General features: G+C 40.3%; 2 protein-coding genes across 7 annotated transcripts in view; both read right to left on the reverse strand.

Annotated features, from left to right (window-relative positions):
* Positions 1-1,880, reverse strand: part of cadps2 (Ca++-dependent secretion activator 2) — a 206,243-nt gene extending 204,363 nt beyond the window's left edge. For 4 of the 6 annotated variants that reach the window (XM_074633527.1, XM_074633526.1, XM_074633525.1 and 1 more), the window contains exon 1: positions 950-1,879. In XM_074633527.1, coding sequence (XP_074489628.1) covers positions 950-1,357 — 408 coding nt within the window. In that variant the 5' untranslated portion in view covers positions 1,358-1,879. Of the gene's footprint in view, positions 1-949 lie in introns of all 6 variants that reach the window. The other 2 variants (XM_074633523.1, XM_074633521.1) reach the window with 1 other exon arrangement.
* Positions 1,881-4,146: 2,266 nt separating this feature from the next.
* On the reverse strand, positions 4,147-19,030 carry slc13a1 (solute carrier family 13 member 1). The gene is made up of 15 exons (XM_074634069.1): positions 17,932-19,030; positions 17,321-17,449; positions 16,389-16,525; positions 16,059-16,225; positions 11,197-11,231; positions 10,965-11,075; positions 10,474-10,631; positions 10,065-10,184; positions 9,050-9,148; positions 8,717-8,818; positions 8,207-8,298; positions 7,203-7,297; positions 6,697-6,858; positions 6,142-6,279; positions 4,147-6,027 (listed from the first exon to the last, which is right to left on the reverse strand). Exons 1-15 carry the CDS (start codon positions 18,070-18,072, stop codon positions 5,884-5,886), a joined length of 1,830 nt encoding a protein of 609 aa, XP_074490170.1. The 5' UTR covers positions 18,073-19,030; the 3' UTR covers positions 4,147-5,883.
* Between the last annotated feature and the right edge of the window lie 81 nt (positions 19,031-19,111).

Genomic DNA, 19,111 nt, shown 5'->3' on the forward strand with positions numbered 1-19,111 from the left:
AGCTTATGGCACAAATACAGATTGTACTGAGCTTATAGTAAGTAAAAACAAAGTGGATTTTAAGAGGAAGTGGGTTTAAATGCTTTTTTCCTGTAATGGTGATGGTTTACTGAGATGGTATTTTACCCTAATTTCTGATTTGATGGGAGCTATATGTATAGATAATCTGGTTTGAATGAGTTAATGGTGATGTTACAGGGTGGTTAGTTCCTTGACATGTTATTTTTCAAGGCAATTACAAAAAACTGCAAAGAGAATATGCTAAAAAAAATGTCTTCACCACCAACCAGATTCCTTTCGGATTTCTTTCAATTTAATGTTGACATGGTGCGAACCAAGCAAATACACACAGCACAAACGACTGAAATACCCAACATTAAACAACTCAAGTGTATGTTGAATTCGGCATTCATTTTATACAATATGTTGCTCTTGTTTATCAGATATTTTACATTTAAGAGTTGGTTCACAATGGTGGCCGTCGACCTCAAAGCAGTGTTTTGGTATGTGGAAGCAACAGGAGAATGGACGAGAAACTAAGCAATTTTGTTGAAATAAGTGATTCGTGGTGGATAAAGAAAATATGCCGAATTAATCAGTATCTCATTTAGACTCCAAAAAGGTGTAAAGTTTTGTTGTTTGTTTACAATATTTTGTCAGGTGAGAGAAAGTTTTAAATTGACCCATTTTTTAATGGAGTTTCGCCAGCAGGTCCAGACAACAGGTGCATGCGTTTTTTGTTGAAATAAGTGATTTGTGGTGGATAAAAACAATATGCCGAATTAATCAGTAGTTCATTCTGACTCCAAAAAGATGTAAAGTTTTGCTGTTTGTTTACAATATTTTGCCAGGTGAGGGAGAAAGTTTTAAATTGACACATTTTTCAATGGAGTTTTGCCAGCAGAGCAGGTCCAGACAACAGGTGCATGCTGTGTGGGAACAGACTCACCTTCTGCTGCCGCCGGGCCATGTCGGTGGGCTGCTTGGCGTTGAACGGATACGCGATGCACCGCAGGACGAACACGTAGATCTGCAGTTTAATTTTCCTCTCCTCTTCCTCCTTCTGGATGCGCTCCCTCTCTTTCCTCTCCTCCTCCTCCTCCTCCTCTTCACCTGTTGTCGCGTTGTTGCTGCTGTCTTTGGCACCTTTGCCGGCGCCACCGCCACCTCCACCTCCACCTCCTCCTCCAGGTGCGGCGGACTGTCTCCGCTGACCACCGCCCGCCGACCGGCTGCTGCTGCTGCTGCTGTTCGTACGTTTACCCACTGAAGGAGCAGCCGGTTTCTTCGGAGCCTCCTGGACAACTTCTGGGTCAGACTCCCCACCAGTGTCTTCGCTTGAGGACGGGTCCAACATGGTTAAAAACTCCCAACAGGTTAAAAAAGAAAGAAAGCGAAGAAACACCTGTTTATAGTTTGTTTGTTTTAGTCGACGTGGCGTTAACCGGCTGCACTTCTTTACCAACCAACGGTTCCGTCTCGACCCGAGAGAGAGCAACCGTTCCCCCAGGAGACGGGCGGAGGAGTATTAACGGTTAATATTCGAAGGTTGTTGTTCCGTGCGCTTCGTTCCGTCACAACTGTTATAGGTGACTGTTGGAATGGCAGCGCGCGCCGCTGGCTGCTGCTGCTGCTGCTGCTGCTGCTGCACGGAGCTCGTGCGCTCTGTGAGAACTGAGCGCTCCAGCACACAGGTGAGCAACCTGTAGCTGCAAAGCAGAGATCCTGTAGGAGAGCAACAAGCGAGAGGTCTCACTCTGTCGGGGTTTCAAGAAGAACTACAACACTCTCACACGGAACACTTATTATGAAATGCACAGGAAGCCATCTGCAAAATGCGCAAATATCATTCCAAGTGTAGAAATGGATGCATATACATCACTTAACATGTAAACCTATAACATTTGTATGTGGAATTAAAATACGTATTTACATAGTAAGTTATGTGTATTTGCAAATCAGTGGATGTGACTTTACACAACGTTTGTGGGTAGTGAAATATTTGCAGATCATGGTACATATTTGTAAATTGTCTTCTGTGGATTACAACTATTATCTACAGATGTGCTGCGGTACCAATCGGACAAAATTCTCATGATAAATGTCATGTGACCCATAAATGCACAGTAAGCGATCTGTAAATGTGCAAATATCATTCCAAGTGTAGGAATGGATGCACAAATGCGTATAAATCACTTTACATGTAAACCTATAACATTTTCATGCAGAATCAACAGCGAGAGGTCTCACTCTGTCGGTGTTTCAAGAAACTACAACACTCACATGGAACACTTATGAAATGCACAGGAAGCAATCTTCAAATGCGCAAATATCATTCCAAGTGTAGAAATGGATGCACAAATGCGTATAAATCACTTTTCATGTAAATCTTTAACCTTTTTATGTGGAATCAACAGCGAGAGGTCTCACTCTGTCGGTGTTTCAAGAAAAACTACAACACTCACACGCAACACTTATTATGAAATGCACAGGAAAGTGATCTGCAAATGCGCAAATATCATTCCAAGTGTAGACATTCAAGATTCAAGATTCAAGATGTTTATTGTCACGCCATTTATACAGGTACAAACGTGTGAAATACTTTCTGCTGGGAAGCTCCATTAAAATAATAAGTTATATTACATTTACATTACAATTACATTTACATTACAATTATAAAAGGAAATACTTTGTACAAGGGCATATTAAGAACATATATATTAAAGACATATACAGTATATACAGTATAAGATATATTGGATGGATGCAAATGGATGCATAAATGTGTATACATCACTTAACATGTAAACCTATAACATTTTTATGTGTAATTAAAATACGTATTTACAGAGTAAGTTATGTGTATTTGCAAATCGCCCTGTATATTTGTGGATGTGACTTTACACAACACAAATACAAAAATACGTTTGTGGGTAGTGAAATATTTGCAGATCATGGTACATATTTGTAAATTGTCTTCCAATCGGACAAAATTCTGTAAACAAACAGGTACCAACCATGTCATACTAGCTTGTTGATAAGGAGGTTAAATAACGCTCCAAGCTTACGCTAAATTTTGGCGGGGAAAAACTGGCTGAAAAATCCTGTTTATGGCTGGTGTTCCTTCTGAAGAATGTGGTTACACTCGCCATTGTTAATGGCAGGGTCTGCCATTAGCGTTGGATTCAAATGGGTTGCATATAAACAACAATTTCTGTAAAATCACATAGTTCAGTTGCTTTCCTAAGATTATCACATCCTCTGTATAGTTTTACAGTCAACGCTGTAAAGCTGTGACTCACAACACATTTTCTGGTTACCTTCAAAAGCTCACAGTGAATATAAACGCACACTTTTCCAGGTCAGTAGGGTTTTGTTTTGTTTTTTAATCCACTGAGTGAAACCTCTTCTCACATAGACAATCTTTGACTGGATAGGGAAGCAACATGTGTTAAAGAAAAACAGAGAGACACTTAAAGATACAGGCATCAGTAAACATACCATAAGAGATATAAATGAAGCTTTTATCAATACTAACAAAACTATACAGGCACTTTATTCCATGATTGAAACACCAACAAAACAGTACAGGCAAATTACACAAATATAGAAAAAGGACACACCCGCAGACTTACTAAGCTGGGAAAAAAACAGTTCAGGAAGTACAATTTATGGACAAATTAACCCATAAAATACAAAACATATTTGAAAAAAGGTGGAATTTGATTGATAGAGAATTAGAATGATTAGATATTTCCTTTTGCCCACTCTTTGAATTGTCAGAAGAATGCTCATTTATAGGGATGCACCGATCCGACTTTTTCAGTCCCGATACCGAAAGCGATACCGGGGCTTTGGATATCGGATCGGTACTCGGTATCAGCCGTTACCAGTGTTTAATTAGTAAGCCTCACTGTGTGTAAGTGATTGGGATCATTCTTTAATGTGTAAGGCAACATCAGGCTTGACTTAAACATTGCTTTCTTAACTTTGTAAAACTAAATGTAAAAAATAAGTACATAGATATAAATTTACTGAATTGTTATGATCATTATTTATTATTAAAATAATAAATCGTACACCAGCAACTTGGTAAAGAAAATCTTCAAAATTAACAAGAATTACAATTCAAGTGTAAACCCTATTTATGCAGCAACAAATTGATCAAAACTTAAACAGGAATTAAAATGACAGTATATAATGTATATAGTATATAAACATGGAATTGAATTTAATAGATTGGCCCCATTGTCACCAATAGCCGATCCAGTATCGGTATCGGTGCATCCCTATCAATTTACTGTGTTTTAGATTAAATAATACATTAATTTGCTGTTGTTAAAGGTATATGTAACTGTAAGTATGGAGGGAAACGTGAAACATTGATTTAAAAAAATAAATAAATTGATATAACATATGCGAGTAAGAATGTACAGCAACCATGACCGTAAAGTTAACATTTCTCTGAAACATTTTCAACAGAAACTGAGCATTAGAGCCTAAATGAAGACAGCATTTATTGCTGGGCTGCTGCATTAGAATTGGTTTTAGTGAGGTGTATTGTATTCACAGTGTGTATTTATACAGTGTATGTAAATAGCCTGTTTGGAGGCTGTAATTTAGAGACACTGTGGCCACTAGAGATCAGTGTTTCTCTGGTGTATTTTAACACTGCTCAGTCAAATTAGAGCCTTAAATACTGAATGAGTTACAGAGCAACAAAGGGAACACATACATATAGAAACAACATGTGTATGTGTGGAATTATTGGTGTTTTATTCTCAGTCTTTCAAGTTTTGTTTGAGTTTTGATTCACTGCTTCTGCAGCAGCTACTGACACCACACCCCAGTAATTATACTGTACCAGAGAGTGAAGGTGCGGTCTATGTACAGAACTACGTGGCTGCCATTTATGTACATTCATTAATTTTCATTCAAACTTTATTTACAGTTAGAGAGAGACTCACTCAGGACCACCCTTACGAAAAAGTAATATACTTCAAGTTTATTTTATGAAGTAAAATTAAGTAAGTATATTTCCCAAGTATACTTTATGTATTAAGTACACTAATATCAGTGTACTAGTACTATATTTTTAAGTGTACTACTTCAATACTTCTAGGGACTAAATTGGCCCACTTTTTAGCAACAACACTGTGGTAGCGACTTGTCAATCACAAGGTAGCCACACCCTAAATCATCCCCTGCTTTATGGTCTATTTGACCCTAAATGGGACCATCATTTTCAAAATGAACATCATGCTGTATTGAAGAAGACTTGAAACTAGCGATTGAGACCATAAGCTCATGTTTACAATGTTTACTGAGGTAATAAATCAAGTGAGAAGTAGGCTCATGTTCTCATAGACTTTTATACAATCAGACTTCTTTTAGCAACCAGAGGAGTCGCCCCCTACTGGCTATTAAAAAGAATGCAAGTTTAAGGCATTTTGTAGGCGGACGTTTTAGTGACGTCTGGTAGTCGCTTTCAGTCCAAAATGGCAGAGGCGTAGCTTTGCTGCTGGGCGACAATGTTGCAATGGAATGAACAATTGACTTTCACGTCTTAGCAATATACATTCTTTGACCAGAGGCTGGCGTCTGCAGCAGACAGACCAATATTCACTCTCCACTTTCTTCACCAGCTAGTCTCTAACTGTGTCTGAAACTAAAACTAGGAGCTAAAAGAGGCTAAAACGCTCCATAGGACCGCAGAGATGATGACAAATCTGAGGGTCCATCACCCCAAGTGACACCTTTCACATTTCATGTAATCATTTGACAATAAAGAGCATTCAGTCGAACCTCCACTTCTCTGTGCCACCAGCCTTTTTAGAGCCTCTTAAGAGCCTCTCATTGAGATCCATGCCTGGGAACCCATCATCACGGTGTTGTGGAGTTAAACCCGGGGTGGACCGGCGCCCAGTCTGGGTACGTATCCAAGGAGAATAACGGAACCCCCCATGTCGCCACGGCCAACAGGGCGGCAAGGACGCCGATCACGTTGACGCCGAGCCCTGCCTTCACCTGCAGCAGCAATAAGACATGGACTGTTTGTGCATTGCAGCCAGTGAAGACTTATAGTGAAGGAGTAAATTATAAATGCTTTTTGTTTCTGTGTTTGTACCACAGGACTCTTACCATGTCCAAGATGTTGAAGTGTCCGTAGGCGAACACGACGGCGTTGGGCGGGTTGGACACCGGCAGCAGGAAGGAGAAAGATGTGCAGAGGGTGGTGGGGATCAGGACATACAGCGGGTTGACATGGATGGCCTCAGCCTGAAGGAGGATGGATCACACAAACACAAATATCTCTCTGAATATTGAAATAACAACGACACATGATTGAGATCCATATGTATGTCTTTCATACACAATAGGCTCATCGACCATTCATTCTTCACACTTATATAGACAAACCAAAACAAAATACAAGAACACAAGAGGCCGTCTCAGGGAGGGCAGGACTAACACACACTACACTACTACATTTTGGTTTGGGTTTGTTGGGTTTATTGACAACATATCAAACTTATATAACTTATAAACTTATATAAACTGTGATTATTATTATTTTTTTTACCTACAAAGGCACTAATACACCATCATAGTAATAGGAAATTTTTTTATTTACTGTGTTTCAACAACCAGCATTAATAAATAAATAATTACAAAGAGATTACACAGTGAATTTACCAGAGGAGAGAGGATGGGGAGGAAGATGGTGATAGTGGCAGCGTTGCTGGCCACCTCTGTTACCGTGGTGACGATTATACAGGCGACCGTGATTGTAGCCAAGACTGGCAGATCACCCAGAGGTGTCAGCAGCTTGGCAACCCACAAAGACAATCCTGACTCCTGCAGACACACACACACACACATCATGATGTTTTGAAACAGACTTAATGTATATGTAATGTGTATGTTTATGGATGGTTTCAGCTGATTAAAGGGTCAGTTACGTCATAAAGATGTCTACGGAGCACCATAGTATTTGACCTAGTTAAATATGTGTTTGTACTGCCTCCTAATTCAGTAAACAGTACAAACTTACCTTGGAGACGTGTTTAATTTGAGTCAAGCTCATTGCGTCTTCTTGTGGACATACACAATGTCAATTTGTGGTCAGACGACACTAGATTTGTGAGGAACCTAAGGTGGATGTATAAAGATGATGTTTCACACAGACAGACACAGCTAACCTTTGTGCCTTCAGCGAGTGCGAAGCCTCCACCGACCAGCAGGGCCACCTTCCACGGCATGGAAGCCTGGAACTCCTCCCAGGAGATCATGGCCTCTGTACGGAGAGACATAAAAGAAAATATCCTGCTCACAGAAAGAAGCCGTCTCTCTACAACGGTAACACTGGTTGAAAACGTTGAAAGCATGTTTGGAATATTATTGACTAAAAGATTTCTCAAATCTTAACAGATGTGTAAAATGTGAGAGAGCCCCCACATGTTTCTATAGTGTGTGGAGAGCAACGATTTGGACCAAACAGCTCACCACACACTAACAGATTCATTAATGAACAACAAGAGTCCCAACTAAAAAAAACGGAAATCTCGCAAAATCTCTCACAATCAAACGTGACTTTAGTGCAAACAAACACGGTGGACGACGGGCAGGAAGAATTAGTGATGTTAGTTTTTACTTTGTACTGACAATTCATGAAGGATTGATGGATGAAGTCATGGAGACTGTGTTTGTAAATAAACAGGTCCTCCATTTCTGAGCTCCTTCTTACTACTACTTTATGATTCACGTTTAGCATTAGCTCATGCATTAGTAGAGGTCCTTCCACTTCAGTCTCAGTTGGCTCTCGTTCTTTCCTACTTGACTGCGTCATCGGCTGTCCTCGGGGTTCCCCACACACAACAGGATATCTGTTCGTTAATATTGAACATGTTTAATATTGCCTATTTGAAATCAGTGCGGCTAGGATGGACTTCTGAACTGATCTGGGGATTTAAAAAACACTCTTAACATTCCTCACACCACAGGAACATCTGGAAAGATAATTTTTCTAAAAAAATCAGGGCTTTGCTGACGATTGTCGGGAGGCGGGAATCGGGCCCAAAATCGGCTTGACTCACGTGTAGTGTGAACCCGGCACTAGTTGCATTCCACATCTTGTTACCTGCTGTGGATGTTACATAAACTAACCTACCAATCACAGCTAAATTGTAAGATCTTGTGTATTCACCATATTTTCTGGAAGGTCCGTGAGCAGGTATGATGAAGAAGAGGAGGCCCAGCAGCAGAGCCACGGTGGCGTCAGTGATGAAGTGCGAGTGACTGTTCAAGACAAGGACAGAAAAACAAAGATGGTTCCTACTGGAGATGGTGAAACACCTCACGAACAGAATACAATTTTATTTCGTTATTGTATTCTTATTTTATTGTTGGTCATTATTGTTCCTAGCTGTTATTTCTATTCTGTGTGAGTACATTGAGCATAAAACCGGAGTCAAATTCCATTTATATATTTACTTGGCAAAATAAACCTGATTCTGATTCAAATAAAAAGTTGTTAAAAACTCTCATTAATATCCTGAAACAGCTGCTTACTTTAGTTTTTTATCAAACAAACAGGAGGAAATAGTGCATTTGTTGGGGACTATCTTCAGCGGCGGATTAATCCATGTTTGGTGCTCCAGTGAGTGTTAATGTCAGCAGGAAACTACAGTGAAATAAGAAAAGAAAAGAAACTGACTGAGGGAAGAGAGACGTCCAGCCCGGCATGAAACCTGGAGATCTGGTCAACCACAACAACACCATCAGCAGGAAAACCACCGCAGTGACCATCTCCTGACAACTGGAGGGAATGAATGAATGAATGAATGAATGAGTAATGAAAGGGTGGATGAGTAGATGAAAAGATCGGTATTAATACCCAATAAAATTAGAATTAATTAGAGAATCAATGTGAGAGGGTGATTCGATGAATAAATGAAAATGAATGAACAGATAAATGATTCATCATTGAATTAATGAACATACAACTGAATGAATGATTGAATGAATGCATGAATGAACGAATGATCACCTCATGGGTCCCAGCGACCTGTACTCTTCTTCTATGACTCTTCTTGCTGCTGTCTCTTTCTCAGACTGCTCTCCTCTACATCGCCACAGGAACCTGAAGCTGTGTGTGTGTGTGTGTGTGTGTGTGTGTGTGTGTGTGTGTGTGTGTGTGTGTGTGTATGTGTGTGCACAGACAGATTATATTATTGATAGGCGACAGGCAAATGATCACAGTGAACTAAATGATTGACTGGGATTGGTTAAAAGCACACTGGGAGCACACGGCGCCGGCTGGCTAATGAAGAGATTACTGAGCATGTGCAGAGGTCAGCGGCGCTCACAATTAACCTGTCTGACACCATCACACTGCTAATGCTAACATTAGCATTACACTCATGCTTCTGTCAGGTTGTGTTGAAATGAAAGCAGGTATCACGGAGTTCTGAGATTATATCAAACACTTATCAAATCCAAACTGAATTATTCACATTTTCAGTGTCTTTGAAAGGTATTTTATTCTTGCAAGGTTTACAGTTTGCTCTTTAAAGCTGAACTAATATTCAAATTAAAGGGTAATTTCGGTATTTTTCAACCTGGGCCCTATTTTCCCATGTTTTTGTGTCTATATGACTAATGGGGACAACAATTATTGAAATTGATCCAGTACTGAGGGAGAATGCTGCAACTGACAGCTGCGAAACAAGCTGCGAGGGCAGTGAGCGGCATCAATGCAACGTTACGTTCACTAAAAGTGCTTGTTTTTGACGCTGACAGGCTCAGATTGTTGTTATAAGTGCCTGACAACATTATGGAGAAGACCCCACAGAGAAATAAAACATTTTTCTTACCTTTTGTGATGTGGTGAATGTTATAGTTGTAATAAAGAATCAATGGACAGGAGGCAAAAAGGGAAGAAAAAAAACACAAGGAAAAGCTGATAATGTGGAGTGTAATGAAAATAACTGATGTAAAGAGGGAAGATAGGACAGCACAGATTAGTGTGAATAAAAGCACAGAGAGGTGATAGTGACACTCACTCTGAGCCAATGAAGAGCCAGTACAGCCACATCCATGTGAGCAGCAGCATGATAACACTGATGGGCAGGCACAACAGGAACCAGTTCCCGAAGTTAATGCAGTTGCAGTTTGGGTAAATCCTGAATTTAAACACAGTGTTTGAGGTGGATTTAATTGCATTTTTCTTTTTTTTAAATGTACACAGAAGCTTTGAATCCTTTTGTTCTTTAATTTTCCAGCAGACTGAATTAAGCACACATTCTTCACAGGGGAATTTAAAATTGCAATTTTATATTTAGCAACCCTAACACAGATTATTTATTCTGCGTGCTGCTTCAAATGCCTTCACAGGATTTTCTGTTTTCTCATTTATTCATTTCATGTCCCCTTTCCTGTGTCTCACACACATTCACTCAGCATGCCACTCACTGGTTGAGGTACTCGGAGAAGATGAGGTTGGGCGAGGTGCCGGGCAGCGTGGCGATGCCGCCGATGTTGGAGGAGTACGCAACGCTGATGCACATGGCTTTACACATCATCAGGTCCCGTTTACTCCTGCTGGGAGCGGCAGGCTGAGGCACAGCAACCTGCAAGACAACACCAAGGGAGGAATTAGAGCTGCTGAATCAGCAGTATCAGTAGTAGTAAGAGCAGTAGTAGAAGTAGTAGAAGTAGCAGTACCAGTAGTAGTAACATCAGTTGCAGAATCAGCAGTATCAGTAGTAGTAACAGCAGTAGTAGAAGTATCAGTAGTAGTAGAAGTATCAGTAGTAGTAACAGCAGTAGTAGAAGTATCAGTAGTAGTAGAAGTAGCAGTAGTAGTAACAGCAGTAGTAGAAGTAGCAGTAGTAGTAACAGCAGTAGTAATAGTAATATTCTAGAAACAAACTGTTATGATATTTGTTCAGTGGTTTTTGTACCTGAGCTGCAGCAGGCTGTGACTCTGTCTGTATCTGAACACAAGTGAAGGTCTCTTCAGGAACATCTGGATGTTTCTTTTCTCTGAGAGACAGAGGAAAATACTGGATGAACTGCAATGACAATAACCTACTGTAGATCACTGCAGACACCCAGAACCCAGAGGGACAGTGAAAGCAACAGAACAGGAAGTCATCAGTGAGCAACAGTAACATAGTCCTTCACATACCTCACCAATTCTCTCATCTTTTCAGTGTGACCGTCAGCTTCTGCAAAAATAACAGACCGTGATTAATTTCTCATCGTTCTTACAACACTGCTGCGTTGCTTTTCCAAGAGGTTATTTTATTTCACGGGGAAAAACTTCTATGTGCTCCTGTGATGCTTTTTTTCCCTGAGTGAAGTTAAAATTCACGATTAGACGGAGATTTCTGACTCTTCAGAACATTGTGTGACTGAATTTTGGCTCGTGTTCATTGATGAATGTTGTTTTATTTTCAACGTTACGTCTCTAGTTTCTTGGCCAGGCCTCTTAAGTATTTCAAATGCAATCTTATTCCTTTAAAAAATGCATTTCTTTATTTGTTTTTTCCGCCAAATTGGTGCCATTTGCATGTTGTAACTTTTAAAAATTAAACTTCATTATTTATCTTTTTTTCAGCACTGTATCTAATAATACACATAACTATTCAAAATATGTAATGGTCAGTCTCAGGCCATTTTGTTAATTTTTTTTTTTACAACGTTTCTTAATGGTAGATGGTTGTAATTTTCTCAGTCCTGTTAACTTACATCTGTTTAAATGTCAGGTCATGCCAACAAGTTCTTTTGTTCTCAATAAAGTGGGTATTTTAAAGGAATAATTGGTTATATGTGACCTGCTCCATCATTATGAGTCACATTGACCCCGAAACACATTTTGAGTTATCTATCTGACTGTAAAGAGGAAAGTCTCAGCTTTATGGCAATACCAAGATTATCTTTCTACGCCAAATATTCAATGAGATATGCTCTTTCAAAGTTCGACTGTCATGAAACATTACTTTTGAGAAAAAGGGCATTAAAGATAAGAATTCATTTTCAGCCATTTTTTGCATTGATTAAAACACATTTATTAAGACTCAAGTCTAAATGAACACAATATGTTTTGGTCAAAAGTGACACCCAACATTTCATAATGTAGCCTACACATACCTTCATGCATACATGTGCACATAGTCACGAGCACGTGATGTGCACGTGGCCACGTGCACGCGTATGACCACAAGCAGTACAGTAGATAGGGCTAGAAGTCCATGTAGAAAAGAATCCAAAATGTATGGAATAAAATGTATAAAATATAAAAAAATATACTGTACATATGATATAATATATAGTATATATGTTTATTTCAATATAATAATAATTATATGAAGAATACATAATTAAAAATATTAAATATGGAGCCATGTGCACACAGGTACATGCACAAACTTACAAGTCCATATCCAAACAATAAAAAACCATACTAGAAAATGGATAGCATATGAACAAATATTATGTACATATTATGTATGTACAATATTATATAATATAATATATAATAGAAATATAGACATAATAGAAAGACTATGAAATGTGTTGCCTGTGCACATTCTGCTGGCTTCTTCTGCAGCTCACTGTATCCTTTCAAAGGGTCATGTGGGAGCTGATCTTCTCAAGGAGATCCAGATGTTTCTCATCTACAAAATGACATAAAGTGAAAAGCATAAAGTGAAAAATCAAGTCATCTCAAAGATTTTAGGCTGGCTAAATCATGTTGAATCATTGTTGAATGAGGCCTGATCATTATCATATCAATACAGCCCTATATTCATTAACATAGCCTATTCACCATGTGATATCAGATTAATATACAACATATCATTTTACTATATGTTAAGCTATTTCTTTTGCTATTTAAAATGATATCCTCACCTTTTGTGTCTCTCACAGCAACCCTGTCTGTCCCTGTCCCTGTCTCCTAGAAATGACATTTGTATATTGTTTTCATAAAACCTGGTGTGGTGAGGAGGTAACAGCTGCCTGGATTATGTTCAGATACAACGCTTCTTTCAATGAATTAAACACTTCACAACATTTCCCTTTTAATAATAATAGTTTCTAGGAGACAGGCACCTGAGAGACATACCTGAGACAGACAGACACCTCAGAGACACACATGAGACAGACAGACACCTAAGAGACACACATGAGACAGACAGACACCTGAGAGACACACATGAGACAGACAGACACCTCAGAGACACTCATGAGACACACAGGCACCTGAGAGAAACACCTGAGACAGACAGACACCTGAGAGACACACATGAGACAGACAGACACCTGAGAGACACACATGAGACAGACAGACACCTGAGAGACACACATGAGACACACAGACACCTGAGAGACACACATGAGACACACAGACACCTGAGAGACACACATGAGACAGACAGACACCTCAGAGACACACAGACACCTGAGAGACACACATGAGACAGACAGACACCTCAGAGACACACATGAGACAGACAGACACCTGAGAGACACACATGAGACAGACAGACACCTGAGAGACACACATGAGACACACAGACACCTGAGAGACACACATGAGACACACAGACACCTGAGAGACACACATGAGACACACAGACACCTGAGAGACACACATGAGACAGACAGACACCTCAGAGACACACAGACACCTGAGAGACACACATGAGACAGACAGACACCTCAGAGACACACATGAGACAGACAGACACCTGAGAGACACACATGAGACAGACAGACACCTGAGAGACACACATGAGACACACAGACACCTGAGAGACACACATGAGACACACAGACACCTGAGAGACACACATGAGACAGACAGACACCTCAGAGACACACATGAGACACACAGACACCTGAGAGACACACATGAGACAGACAGACACCTCAGAGACACACATGAGACACACAGACACCTGAGAGACACACATGAGACAGACAGACACCTCAGAGACACTCATGAGACACACAGGCACCTGAGAGAAACACCTGAGACAGACAGACACCTGAGAGACACACATGAGACAGACAGACAGACACCTGAGAGACACACCTGAGACAGACAGACACCTCAGAGACACACCTGAGACAGACAGACACCTCAGAGACACACCTGAGACAGACAGACACCTCAGAGACACACATGAGAGAGACAGACACCTATAGACTACACACACTGACACACACATTAGTAGCTGCTATTAATGCTTCTTAGCCTGCTCTATAGTGCTTTTAGTGATTTAAAAGTCTTTAAAACAAACAGATAAAATAAGGATAGTGTAGTTTAACTATAAGAACTTACCATCAGTCATTTCTTTCATCTGGTCGCGTCTTCTCTCATCTCCTCCGGAGTAGAGAGCGGCGCTGTTTTACAGTTTGCAGCTACACTGGTACTCCCGGCCGGGCGATCTCAGTCTCTATAACACTGTCCTGATTTAATAACTATAATCAGAGACACTGTGTGTCATCATCGGCTCAGCCATGAGTGGAATATCTTCCTCCTCACCTTCCTCCAACTCTCTTTCTCCGTCCTGATCAGCGGATTGAGAGCTAGCCTAGCCTCTAGCGTTAGCAGGGCGTCCGACCCGACTCGGCGCACCCGCTGTCCTCATCACCCGGTGCGGTGAAATAATCTGAATTTAAGTCGGTCCAGTTGTCGTCAGATGTAGCACCTCTAACAGGAATTTAATTTAAAAATCAAGCAATGTTTTCCTCACGTGAATTCATCTTGTCAAGCCCGTTATCTCCTCTGTCAACCAGCTCTATTGAGCCGCGTCAATACAGCGGACTTCCGGTAAAAACTTTACGACAACGTTATGTTTAAGAGCTTCAAAACTAGACTTATCATTTGAATTTTACATCGATTCTTACTTTGTATTAAAGCTGAGACTTTATTTATTCAGAAACGCATAAAAAACCAAAACAACCCAAAACACACTTTTTCATAAAAAAACGTGTTTTTACAAGAATGCGCTGCCGCGACTTACGACTCATTTTGATAGAGCGGGTCACATATGTTAAAAAAAATAGTAACAGGACTGTACTTTGAGGTTGACATTCTCAGTATTGCAGGGCCCGCTAGAGGGAAGGGAGGCACAGGAAAACTAGAATCAGGACTGAGCGGGGCAGACTGTCGGACCCTGCTGCAGTAAAACGAGAGGTTTTCTAAAGGGACTCTGGTGCTCGGAAACATTACCGCTTTTATCCACAGGGACCGCCAAAATCAACCCAGAATGAAGGTTCCTCGTAGTAACTTTAAGATAGTAAAAAATAACCTTAACTCTGAACTTGATTCATGCCTTCATTACATTATAAGAACCTTAATCTAAAACTAATTACACATTGCATTTAAATTAACATGTAAACATGTCACACAGAACTGCAAATGCAAACTTCCAACAAGTGTAGAGGTGCAGGATTACGCTGAACAGGACTGAGTGAAAACCTGGGAACACGACTAAACATTTTCTGAACTTCTGATGAGAAAATTTATTTTATATCTAAACTACAAATACAACAACAACAAAAAGATTTCTAAAGGATTCTCATCATTATATTTCATGGTGAAGTATAGCATTAGAGAGTGGGGATGGGCTAAAATCTTTTTTCAGTGTTTTTAATTATGGTTTTACATGATGTATCTACAAATTGCAATCAGGACAAAGTGCAGGACACTGTGTTAATAATATAATGTATTATTCAGGTCCTTTTCATGCATATTTATGCATGTAATGTCCCGGGGACGGAGAAGACACTGATTCAGCGGAAACATGTTTGGAATTGCCTAAGTTGTGTTTAAATGGAAATAAACCAGCCCAGTATTCAATGGGCCACGTTTATATTGGATGAATTTGCAGTGCACAGTGTTGGGCAAGCTGAAAAATTTAATCAATTGCTCATTGCACTATATTGAATCGTGACCCTAGTATCATGATACATATCGTATTGCCAGATTCTTGCCAATACACAACCCTAATAAAAACAGAATAAGATATAAATCTAGGTACCTTCCAGCTGCAGGTTGGGGTTGTCTTCGCCGTCACACACCCCGTCTTTGGCCCTCAGGAGCTGCTGGAGAACAGCATCCACGATGGGCATCACCATGGTAACAGCCGAGGTGTTTTGGACCCACATGGAGAGGAACGCACAGCCGGACATGAAGCCCAACATCAACCTGGTGGTCAGAGCAGCAGCATCCACAAACACCTCAATCGGCATCTCCACTTTTACTTTCCGACCCCCAGAAAACATCTCGTCCACTAACACACACTAAAATGCCAAGCTGGCGTTTTAAGATTCATCCTCTGGAAAATAGTTTAGAGAAAGGTGGCACTCACCATGCTGGGTTGACTCCCACCATGGTGACGAGCCTCAGGGCGATTCTGCGGTGGAGACCCCACTTCTCGATGGATGTGGCGAGGCAGATGACGCCAACCAGCAAGAAGTGGAAGTCTTTAAAGTACTCCTTCGCCACCTGAAGGAGAAAAACAGAGAGAAATAAGAGTGAAGGAGTGCTGCAGGAATGAGTCCCATAACCCAGAAATGAGTTAGCGTTTTTGCTCTTCCAGTTTCCTCGTCTGGTAGTCAGTGGGTTTTTTTAATGGGTTTTTGGTCAGATGATTGAAATATGGTCTGTGGTTAATACAAGCTGAAGAGATTTCCACGTTTTGTTTTACAACATAAAATACGTCGTATATATCCCACTCCCGAATTTTGAAGCTTTTACGTGTCTTAAAAAAGGCGCTTGCTAACAAGTGGCTAAATGAGACGACTAAACGTCATCACGCCGACTCGTCCGCCTTTACAGCCTCGTTGTGTTTATACTCGCGCTCTTGCGAACTATTCTAACTCAAACTTTCCAACTTGTAGATTTACACTAGATGTCACGCTAAGAGGAAAGGCTTTTGTAGAAGAAGTAAACACGCAAAATCGAATTACGAGTTGGAAACTTAGTGGTGGTGACGTTGAAGTCATGCGACCGTGGTGTAGTTCGTTTTTTTACTTCTGGTGATTGCATTTATGCTTTAGTATCATAAACATTTGTTTGCTACAGAGAAAAAGCCAATGGGAATTTTCCACAATTCCCGTGTGATGCTAACTTGGCCGACAAAAATATGTCATCCCTGCAGCACTCTATACTGTACTGTTAATTCAAATCATAACAGAAGTTATCTCAAGATGCTTTTCATATAGAGCAGGTCTAGACCGTACTCTGTAATTTAGAGACCCAACAAGAGATCGTTGCCCGCTAACAGACAGATGTACTCACGTCAGAGGACTTCATGATGCCAAACATGGGGAAGAGGATGGCGGGGAGCATGGCGGTCATGGACAAAGGAATCACCTCAGTCACCCAGTACGTCGCCATCAGCAGCAACACAAAGGCACATTCTGCCTCCTACAGGAACAAAACACACACTGATGCATTTATTTGTCATGGAGGACTACAAAGAAAGAACTGCTGATGAATGTAAATCCAATATTCACTCTCCTTTGTGAAAAAAAACCCCTCATAATATCACACAAAGGTTTTTTTATGCTTTGAGGTGGAAAAGTTTATTGATAAAAGTGAAATGCGACAAAGTGAAATGGAAACCGACTTGGAGAATACATTATGACGTACATGAAGCATGCGACTAACACTGGAAACATACCAAGCAGCGGCCAAGTGCGGCTCGCCACAATAATTACATTTTTCTGCAGCGAGGAGGTATATTTATGTGTTTCAGGCGGGAAGAAATTCTTTGCAACATATATAGGTCAACATGTCAGAGGAGTCACAGGATCTGTTTACTGATTAGCTGTGGGTCTGACTGACTGCACTTCACACCACATTGTTGCCCTTTGCTGTCTGGTTGCCGGTGTGTAAAAGTGACTCACCTTTGTCCCGATGACAAGAGGAAGAGGAAGCAGCAGCAGAGGCGTAAGGACGATGAGGGCGATGTTGCGATAGTTCCACAATCCCCTTCTCAACCTCTTCAGCATTTTCTTGTTGTCTTTTCTTCTCTTCTCTGCGGTCATTAAGTTAAAAGACTTGAGCGGCTGATAATGTCGTCGAGCTGGCAAGAACACCTGATTCTCAGAGTCTCAGGTTATGTGTTCATATCTGCTGCAGTTTTCTTGAGCAAGAGTCCAAACCTAATTAGTAATCGCCAGTTATCTCTTTAGCAACACAAAGGTGAGATAATAATGTCACACAACCTTTAATTTATGGCACTTTAAAGGGGCTATAGTCGTAGATGTCGCACTTTAATCTATTTCCACACTTCTCTGGTGTTAATATTTGAGTGGTTCATCTGTTTTTCCAGGCAGTTTCAGAGGAGCTCCAGGAAGCACATCACACCTGGAACTTAGAGCTCTTGGAGACCGGATTTCTTAACTTTGATGGAGCTATGCTAGCAGTTTCCCCCTGCTTCTAGTCTTTGTGCTCAGCTAGGTTACAGTAAACACTTTTTCTCTGTACTGGACAGAGATGAAACCCATATCCATCTTCTCATCTGACTCTGGAGAAGACGACTAAAAAGAGGATTTAAAAAATAATTTGGAGTGTTCCTTTAAAGTTCATTAAAAGTCAGTTTTCACCAGTTTGAGTAAACTTGACCACTGATTTTTAGAACGCCGCCTTCGTGTAGTCAAAGATAGAAGTTGTTTGTCTCTACTTTCCTGTAACTTCTACAATATTAGTATTTGCTTATGTTCATAAAAGAACACAGAAAGAATATGAAAGAAAACACATTTCAAAAACACCTTTGCCTTGCTCAGAGGCCGTCCTTGCCATAATAACACAACTTTAGGAGCAACGGAATTCAGACGGTGGCCGTTACCACGGTTTTGCACTCCACTATTTTTCAGATTTTTTCTCTCATAAATTTATGACTTTATAATATCGCAAATTTGTGATTTTTTTCTCTCGTAAATTTGCCACTTTAATCTTAGAGAATATCCAAGTATTTTTCCCGATTTTAATTTTTGAAATTCAAGTTTTTTCTCGGATTATTATTTTCTTTACTTACAATGGTCCTAATACACCGTCATAGGTTTTGTTACTTTCTCCCTGTAT

Source organism: Sebastes fasciatus, chromosome 4, assembly GCF_043250625.1.
Source record: "Sebastes fasciatus isolate fSebFas1 chromosome 4, fSebFas1.pri, whole genome shotgun sequence".
NCBI lineage: Eukaryota > Metazoa > Chordata > Actinopteri > Perciformes > Sebastidae > Sebastes > Sebastes fasciatus.